The sequence below is a fragment of the Lycium barbarum genome, chromosome 11 (assembly GCF_019175385.1).
Source record: "Lycium barbarum isolate Lr01 chromosome 11, ASM1917538v2, whole genome shotgun sequence".
NCBI classification, from domain to species: Eukaryota; Viridiplantae; Streptophyta; class Magnoliopsida; order Solanales; family Solanaceae; genus Lycium; species Lycium barbarum.
This window is the reverse complement of record NC_083347.1, coordinates 18,281,472-18,291,467: the sequence shown is the minus strand read 5'-3', so window position 1 is coordinate 18,291,467 and position 9,996 is coordinate 18,281,472. Positions and strand designations below refer to the sequence as shown.

At 38.6% G+C, this 9,996-nt stretch overlaps 1 protein-coding gene across 1 annotated transcript; it reads left to right on the top strand.

Annotated features, from left to right (window-relative positions):
• Nucleotides 1-7,512: 7,512 nt before the first annotated feature.
• LOC132617824 (xyloglucan endotransglucosylase protein 6) lies at nucleotides 7,513-9,506 on the top strand. The gene is made up of 4 exons (XM_060332899.1): nucleotides 7,513-7,833; nucleotides 7,949-8,049; nucleotides 8,457-8,650; nucleotides 8,879-9,506. Exons 1-4 carry the CDS (start codon nucleotides 7,518-7,520, stop codon nucleotides 9,312-9,314), a joined length of 1,047 nt encoding a protein of 348 aa, XP_060188882.1. The 5' UTR covers nucleotides 7,513-7,517; the 3' UTR covers nucleotides 9,315-9,506.
• Nucleotides 9,507-9,996: the final 490 nt, after the last annotated feature.

The window sequence follows — 9,996 nt, the reverse complement described above, 5'->3', positions numbered from 1 at the left end:
TGGCCACAGCACCAATGGTCATTTCGTAGAGGGTATCAAGCTCGGGCTTGATCCCACCAAGCTCTACCCAAAGTTGATCAATCTGGCTAACATATGCCTGGGCCTGAGAAGAAAGGGCATTAGCATCGGCTATTAAAGATTTATTGTAAACTTCGAAAGCCCTTATCTTCTCTACCAACTGGTCACGTTCACGCTTAGCCTCTATAGCTTCGTTTCGAGCCACCGCTTAATCTGACTTAAGGATAGAGGAACGATTGTTAAAATGAGGGAAAAAGGAACGGTTGTTAAAATGAGACATGAAATTAAAGCTAAGTGAAAAGAGCATAAGAGCAAGACATACCCGGTTCAATGCCTGCTGAGCCTCGTTGAAAAAAGGCACGATTCGCTAACTTCGGCCATTTTCTTACGGTCCTCTTGGGACACCAGAGGGTACAAATAACTGGCCACCCCGACCGGCCCCGATAACATGTTCATACCAGCCGGCACCGTGAAAGTGATTAGCCTCTTTCGATTCGGGTCGTTACTAGAGGCAGGACGTAATTTCTCCAACCTAGAAGCGGAATTAACTTCGAAATGGTTGGCCACGGGGATAGACAAATGCTTAAAACCGGACATACCCGGAGCGGGTATTTTATAACCCTCGTGACCGGCTGCCCCCTCCTCGGTCATCTTCCCTTTGGCTTTCTCAACATCGGCGGGAATATCCATCAATGGGGGCGGAGAATCTTGTATGCAAACTATTGTTTCAGACGAGGCCACAACTTGTATTGGAAGGACAGAACCAATACCATACAAAGATGGAATGTTAGGTACCTTTGAGCCTGGTACCGAGGAAGCTTCCTTCGATCCAGCGGCCGCGGCTGGCAGCTTTTCAAAACTTCAAGTAGGAGTGTGCTCTGTCTTAGGGTCTATATATGCCCCGACCTCCGGCCTGATGCTCTCTACGACCGTCGGCCTCAGGACATCCCTCAAACCCGCCAGAATTTGACGAGGCCAATGGTGGAATAATCGCCGCAGAACTGATCAGATCTTGTTCAAGGAGCTCATCAGTGAGACGATGCCCGCCCAGTGCTTGGTCGTCTTCATCAGAATGATCCAATAGTTGGCCGATAACCTCGGCGTCCAGAGCACGGGCCGAGACATCTTTCGAAGAGGTCTCTCTGATAGTGAGCCTCGATCGTTTCCTGGCCTGGGAAGAAGCTCGACAAGATTCGGAGGATCGTCTTTGCCTTCTTTCAGCTTTGTCTCCCTGATCAGGAGCTTCGATATTAGAGCTAAGCATAAATACCGAAAACCGAAAAATCGAACCGAACCGAACCGAACTAGTTTGGTTCGGTGTTTGGTGTCCACCATAAAAAAACTGAAATCGAAATAGCCAAACCGAAGTTTGATAAAACCGAACCGACAAACGGAACGCGCGCCGAAATTTAATACATTACCCAAAAAAAAAAAAAATAGTCTAGGCCCATTAAGTTTAAAGCAAAAAAAACCAATTGTAATAAGTCCTCTTTTGCATTTGTATCCCTAATTATCCACTTCAATTGAGAAAATCAAATATCCTTAACAAAGAAAGGTAACTAGGATGTGTCTTTAGGATTAATGTATGTCCTTTATGTGTTTTCTTAATTATTCTTACGGTATGTATATAACACCTAGTAATCATATATCATGATTATAGTTTTCTGTTCTTGTGTATCCTGATTGTTTGATTTTGATTTCAATTTATTAGTTTTATGTTTTATTGCTTTTCAGAATATGAATTAGTGTCAATGCAATCGCTTCTAATATTATATCAAAAAAATCGAATTGAAAAAACCGAAACCGAAAGAACCGAACCGAACTAGTTTGGTTCGGTGTTCGGTGTCCACCTTCAAAAAATCGAACCCGAAATAACCAAATCGAAGTTTGATAAAACCGAACCGAAAAACTGAACGCCCACCCCTATTCGATATCTTACTCGTCGGTCGAGGCTTCGGTAGCTTCCTGGACCCGAATTCTGGTGACCTTTGATAGACCTGTGAAGGGAAAAGAAGAACAGTCTTTACTTATCTAACATGGTGTAGCACGTAAGGAAGATGGGACGACGCTCTAAGGGAAAGACTTACCGTGAGTTCCGGCCTCCCACCGGGACCGGGACAAACGTCTCCAGGTACGGTCGACATAAGTAAGTTGGGAACATATTTTCCCGATCCACTGATCAAGGTTAGGAACCGCACCGAGGGTTCGGGCAAGCTCTATATACACACAAGCAAATAAAAGATTCAGTGTATGTACTAGCATATGGTCATATCGTACCAAAATAAAGTTACTTACGGTTCGGGTTCCATCTCTCGGAAAATGGTAACTTGTCAGCAAGAATCAGATCCGCTGTCCTCATTCGGACAAACCTACACTGCCAGCCTCGGTCTCTATCTTCGTCCAGACCGGAGAAGGGAGCCTTTCCGGCTCGTTTTGAGAGTTTAATCATGCCCCCTCTGAAGACACGGGGACTATATAGCCGGAGTAGATGGTGCACCGTGAATGGAGCATTAACGTTCAAAGTGAAATAACGGAGGACACAACGATCCTCCAAAATGACAGATGAATTTGTCCGAAGGTAACCTCATACCGTTTGCAGAAATCCACTACCACGGGATCAAGTGTGCTAAATGTGAAAGGATAGGTATAAACACTTAAATACCCTTCCACGTAGGTCGTTATGGCTTCATCCTGGTCAGGAATAACGACCTCCTTACCCTTCCACTCACAATCGACCTTGACCTGCTCGAGTTTACTTTGGGGTATCGTGCACAAATAGGCTGATATTTCAACACCTCGATCCCCTTGTTGAGAGGGTTTCTTGACCTTAAAATCTCGTATGGTCGAGCAATCCTGAGGAATGAAGTCAGTCAGTATTTGTCCGATTTTGGAGCCGAGGAGGCCTCACCGGTTTTAGCCTTTGAAGATTTGCTCCTCATTTCAGAAGTATGAAGATAAGAAGTTTTGAATGAAGGTTTGAAGATTGAGTAGGATATGAAGGTATGAAAGTTTGAAGATATGAGGATCAACGCGCACGAAGGTAAAACTCTCTTTGGTAAAAGTCAGAAAATGAAAAATGAAAGGGAAAACTTATTTTTATAGAATGGGGCCGAGACGGTTTGCCTTCCATAACCATCTTCAGAGCCAACAGGGTCTCGACACGTGCCGATGTCAGACGGATGTGACCTTGATCTTATCCAACCATGGGGAGCATACGCGAGAAGGAACCGGGATGACCGCTCGATTAACAGATCGTTCTTAAGCAGGTCGGCCTTCCGATGAGACCCAGGTCGGGCTCTCATACGAATACCACTATGATCAAGTAAAGCTTTTGTATCGGTCGCAAAAGATGTGGTCTCGAACCAATTGCGGTCGAGTTTTGAATAAAATGTTTGAACATGGCAGTCGGTAGTGAAATGTTTCGAATTTTTGTGAATTATAAAACAATATATTATTGATGGAATATTGCAAAGATATATACAGAGATTCAGGTACAAACAACGCACATGGAATGCTCAATCAAGTTCAATAAAAACCAATTCGCAAAGTCCCATTAAAAGTTGTTCCATTCCACAAAATTCCGACTATTGTCGGATACATCAGTATAGCAGGAAAAACGGAAGAAGCCCTACTCTACTGCTACTAATTGGAAAAAGAAAGTAAAACAGCAACACCCCTAACCGACCTAGCAAGTCGAAGGTTGAGATCTTTATCCTATTCCACGCGATGCGACAATGACGCGTGATACCGATTAGATATCCCCATGACTTGCACCGGAGGCGGATGAATCGGGGATATTTGGCCCCGGTAGATCTTCTTCATCAAGCACTATTGTTGGCAGAGTTTCGCCAAAAGGCATTTGTCGACGGGTCTCCATGATATGACGGGTTCGAACCCGAGATCCAACCCCTGAATGCCTAACTGGGAAGCTTTCAATCTCTCTGCGCCCAGGTGCCCTCGGTGGCGCAGATGCTCTTTTTCCCCGAACAACATCCTCGGCCACCAACTTTCCCTTGAAAGCCCTCCTCGTCCGAAGTCCTGAAAATCAAATGCATTGGGGTGAGACATAATACAGGGAAACGAGAGTCGAAATGATCAAATTAAGAAATTACCATGGTCTTTGCCTTTCCACCCTTCGGGTACCATCCTTCTCTAAGAACGGCCGACGCTATGAGAAGCTCGGAGAAGGGCAATCACCCATTCAAAAATAGCTGTAACTAGCTCGGGTTCAACCGGATTTGGTGAGGGGTTCCACCCCTCAGGAAAATCGGCAGACGATGAACGGTGAAGTTGAGCTGTGCGTATCATCACAAACCGATGAAGCCACCCTCGGTCATAATCGTCTTCGGGGTCGATCAGGCTTCGACTCCCCTGGGGAACCATATGAACAATTCCCACTCGGATCACCTGAGGTATATATATGTGAAGCAAATGGTCAAGGGTGAAGGTGACTCCAGCCACATTAGCCAACTTCTCGATATAATATAGAAGTCTCCAAACCTGTGGGGCAATCTGCCCGATACACATATCCGATACCGACGACAAAGGTCCTCGATCACTCGATGAACAGGGAGAGTGAACCCTATGGCAAAAGGATACGTGTATGACAACGAGTAACTGATAATGTGGCGATAAAGGAAGGGCGGTTAACTGCCATAAGGAGAAGACCGAAATATCCGCCCTCAACCGGATATTTCGGCATCGATCTCGGCAACAGCTGTCACTAAATTTCTTTCGTTTATTTAGAATTGTATTAGGATTGAGACTCCTCTACTATATAAAGAGTAGGTTCCTATCCATTGTTGGGGGGGGGGGGGGGGTTGGCAACAGAAAGACAAAGAGTTCATATAAAAAAATAATAAGATTCCTTTGATCACTTGAGTATGTTCTTCTCCGAGTAAACTTGTTTGTCCATTTTCTCTTTATATCACTTGATCCCAATAAGTTAAATGAAAAAAGTAGTTATATCAACTCAGTGCTCTTCTAATCGGGAGAAATGAATTTTTAGTCCTTTACAATTTTTATTTTTAGTTTTATGATTTTTTTATAAGAAATTTTTATTTTTTATACATAAGAGATCTGAAAAAAAACATATAACAGATTTGAAAAAGATATTTTCTTCTATTACAATTGTAAGAGGCCAAGGGATCTACAAAACCCAAAAACAAAAAAAGGATTAAAATCACTCTCTTGTTTCAATGAATAAAGTAGTTCCATTATGAAGATTTGACATATCACCGATCAAACAGTAGAGTCGTTCTTTTACTACTTTCATTCAGTGAACAAAGCAATTCAATTATGAAAAATTCAATTTTACCAAAAAAGTAGAAAATTAATTGATTGTAGCATGTGCAAGGTAATTTTCTCTAATACATTCTTTGGGGGGTTTAATTGAAAATTAATACTATTACTGATAGTACTACTTATTGGAAGACAACTGTTTGTCAGCAAATTGAAGTAAATAAAACATTCAAAAAGAGGACATTATGGGATCTGTCTGAAGCAGATCTCACCTGCTACATTCCACTTTATATTTTTGTAATTGTATTACTCTGAATAACCTCTATATTTAATTCGTAAATCCTAGTAGAAAACATTTTAGTAATGTCTCTTTTAATACTCCTAATACTCTACTTGGATCCAGTTGTAGAATATTTCTTTGTTTTGTAATATGGCACACATGTTGAGGATCTAAAATAAAGTGTGCCCTAAAAGAATGGTAACTTCAAAATCAAATAGGTAGCTTTAAATAAGCAAAAGCATAGTGTAAAGAAAAGATGTTACAGTATGATGAGTGCGCCCGGCAAAAGTTGCAGCTGGCACTGCCATCACATCTATAGTAATTCCAAAAACAAATGCAAAGAATAAAAGTGACAAACACTCCCCAAGGCCCCCACATTCCTCACAGCTAGTTTCTTCACTTTCATCAGGTATCATTTGATATTGAAATGTGTAGTAATTAATTAATTAATTCAAATTTAGAAAGTAAAATAATTTTGCAATGACATTAAGTATTCGGCGAATGATTTTTTCACATGACTACAATCAATTTACAATTTAGTTCCCACTCAAATGCATTTTGCTTAACTACTTTTAACATATTTGAGATTTAAGATGTACTGTAACTTAATGGTTGCAATTGTGTTTTCAGTTCCACCATTTTTTCCCTTCCACTCATTGTTATTCATAGGCCAACCTAAAAATAAAATTTATCCTTCCCCCATGATTTAATAAAAGGAAAGAAATAAATCTAACACGTTTGACTTCCCCTTATATCTAGGATTGCCATTAGTAACATCTTTTTCTTCAGTAACCTAGTTCATAGTGTTAACAATGACTATCTATTTGGAGGAAGTTACCAGTTAGTATAATACTAGTATGAGTAGATGTAGAGGGTAAATTAAGCGATCATTCGAACACGGTAACTTTAGCTCTACTTATGCATCTGAATTTTTTTTAAAATAAATTGAACCTATAAACCAAATGAATTGAATAGAATCTCGAACTCAAACTGATAAAGTTGAAATTTTATTTTTTCTTCTTAGTAGGAGTTTGGACATGCTATTTGAAATCATGGTTTGAAACTATGAGATGAAATCAGCGTTTGGACATGCATTTCATCTCATGGTTTCAGAATTTTTAAATATAAAACTTGACCCATAAGTTTATATTTTGTAAAAAAATGACCCATAAGTTGTAGATATTTTTAACAATTATTCGCACCAACCATTTAACAACCTTTATTTATGTCTACCATGTGAGAGGATTATATTAAAGAGTAGTTACATTACTATTCATGATAAATTTTCTTTTATTGAACTAAAATTTGATCAATTGATGTTTTATTTTTTAGAAATGTCTTGTAGTAGCGTATTAATTTTATTATGAATTATGACTTGCTCATTTGGTTAGATTGTACTATAAGAAATGAGAATATTTTGATCGTTTTCACAACTTATGGATTTTTATATTTATAAGAAAAAATACAACTTAAGAAATTCAAATTACATGTCCAAACATGATTTCAAATCATATCCAAACGACTCCTTAGTCGTAAATATAAGGATAATTATGAAGAAAAAAAATCGTGCTAAATTTCCTAATCATAATGTATGCGAAATAGTAACTTGACGCAGTTGTTTACTGTCCTTTCTTGAATTTTCTTGCTTGCACAAATTAAAGGAGGAAGTGGCCTTTTTTCACCACACGCGAACCGAATACTTAGCTTTTGGAAAGGAAAAAGAATTTCCCTCTTTTTTAAACTGCTGCTACTGCCAATGACAACTGTACACTACAATGACCAGCTGTAATATTCCACGTTGCCATTTCTCATTGGTCAACATTAGTACTCATCCTTTTCTCAACAGTGACTACACCTGCTGTACTGCCCCCCACTATGGGACCAACTTTAATCCAGCTAAGCTAATTAGTGCCAACGGCTATAATATTTTGAGTTTTTATATCTGACACATTCAGCATTGGGTCCAACGTGGACAGTGATGTGTACAAAAATGCTTGTTGACGTGGCACTAATGGCTTCTTGGGTAAGACTGACTCATTTGGCTATAAATTACACTCCATTTCCTTTGGTCCTCTTCACAGCTCTTCTAAAAACATATAATCTGTTCTCTCTTTTCTCTAAAATAATTCTTGAAGAAATGGTGTCTTTTAGTTGGGTTTTCTTGGCTATTTCTGTAATGATGGTGGGTTTGGTTAGTTCTGCAAGATTTGAGGAACTATATCAACCTAGTTGGGCTATGGACCATTTGACAACTGAAGGAGAAATTCTCAGGATGAAACTGGACAATCAATCTGGTACTTTGAGATGTTTTTTTTTATTCATGTTGTATTATTGTGCAGTCAAGAATATTATATTTTGATGTGTATCATTAGTTAAATTTTGCTTACCTGATTTTATGTAATTTTTCAGGTACTGGGTTTCAATCAAAGAGCAAGTATATGTTTGGGAAAGTTACTGTTCAGATTAAGCTTGTAGAGGGTGACTCTGCTGGAACTGTCACTGCTTTCTATGTAAGTATTAAGTAATATTATCATTTATTAAAGGATAGAAGTTAAAAAGACTCAAAACATTTGTTGATATGACTTGAGCATTTTATTGAATCCACTACTGGTGAAATTTCTAGTGGCTTACATTATTAGTAGTGTGACAATATATCAGATTCAGTACATGCATTCGATTATTGTTTAAAGTCCTACGAACATGTTAAAATGCAATAAATCAAGCATTTTTTTAATTATTTTTTTCACCTTTAGTTATATCAAATGTAGTTGACCCTGTCTGCCCAATTAAGTTTTCTATTGGGTAAAATAGTGGTAGCATGACTTTATTGACTACTTAAACCTTTTTAATCTGTTCTTGCTGATATTAATATACTTGACGCTGATTTTCTTTACTCTGTTTTACGTGTGATATGCAGATGTCATCAGAAGGACCAACCCACAATGAGTTTGATTATGAGTTTCTAGGTAACACAACTGGTGAACCATACACAGTACAGACCAATGTCTACGTTAATGGTGTTGGTAACAGGGAACAAAGATTGAACCTATGGTTCGACCCATCTAAAGAATTCCACTCATATTCCATCATGTGGAACCAGCGCCAAGTTGTGTAAGTCTCCAATTAATTTATCACATTACTAAAGTATCTCTAATTACAAGCAAATAAAATAGGCCTAACATGCTGATTTTCAAGAATTGAAATGCTAAACAAAAGTACTTAAACAAGAGTTAGATTCCCTTTTCTTGACATGCCCAAAATGGATCCCACTTGCATTTTTTCAGAATTGTCTTTTCTTGATAACTTAAAATAATATAAACTATTTTAATTGTTATGCAGATTCTTGGTAGATGAGACACCAGTTCGTGTGCACTCGAATTTGGAGCACAAGGGGATACCATTTCCCAAGGACCAACCAATGGGTGTATACAGTTCAATATGGAATGCAGATGATTGGGCTACACAAGGCGGGTTAGTCAAGACTGACTGGTCCAAGGCACCCTTTGTAGCATCCTACAAGGGATTTGAGATCAACGGTTGTGAGTGCCCGGAAACTGCTGCACTTGCTGAGAATACTCGGCGTTGCAGCAGTAGCGGTGCTAAGAAGTATTGGTGGGACGAACCCGTTATGTCCGAGCTGAGCCTGCACCAAAGCCACCAATTGGTTTGGGTCAAGGCACACCATATGGTCTATGATTATTGTACCGATACGGCTAGGTTCCCTGTTGCACCTGTTGAGTGCCAGCACCACCAGCACAAGACTACTAAGAACTAGCTGGACACATTTGTGATTTGATTCGGAATTTTGGGGTTCAGTCTTGTATTGTGTAAAAATATTAAACAAGAGAAAATGAAATGAACTCCATGTTGCATGATGTTGGTCACCTCTCCTTGTTGTATGTAAAAATTTCATCGTCTCTTTGTTAATGTTTATGGTTTATTAATGGAGTATTTTTCATTTGAATTCTATGCTTGGCCTCAAATTACTAACTAATATGTTTTTCTCTAGTTTATATGAAGGCTTATTAAAACAACAATAATAATAAGTTGGAGTTTGAACTCCCCAACTTCTAAGTAGTATTTTTCATTTGAATTCTATGCTTGGCCTCAGTATTATTTATTACTGTTCATTAAGGATAAATCAAATTACTAACTAATGTGTTTTTCTCTAGTTTATATGAAGGCTTATTAAAACATAACAATAATAATAATAATTATTATTATTTACTTAGTTCCAATCAAGTTGGAGTTTGGACTCCCCACTTCTAAGTAGCATGATGCTGATAAACATGTTTTCAATTAGTAAATATCATCTAGAGCCTATTTGGATAGCCTATATAATAGCTGCAAATAGCTTATAAGCTAAAAAAATAAATTAGGGTAGTCTAACTTATTTTTGTGATTTATATAAGCTGTTTTTCAGCTTTTAAGCTGCTTTATAAACTAAGTCAAATAGA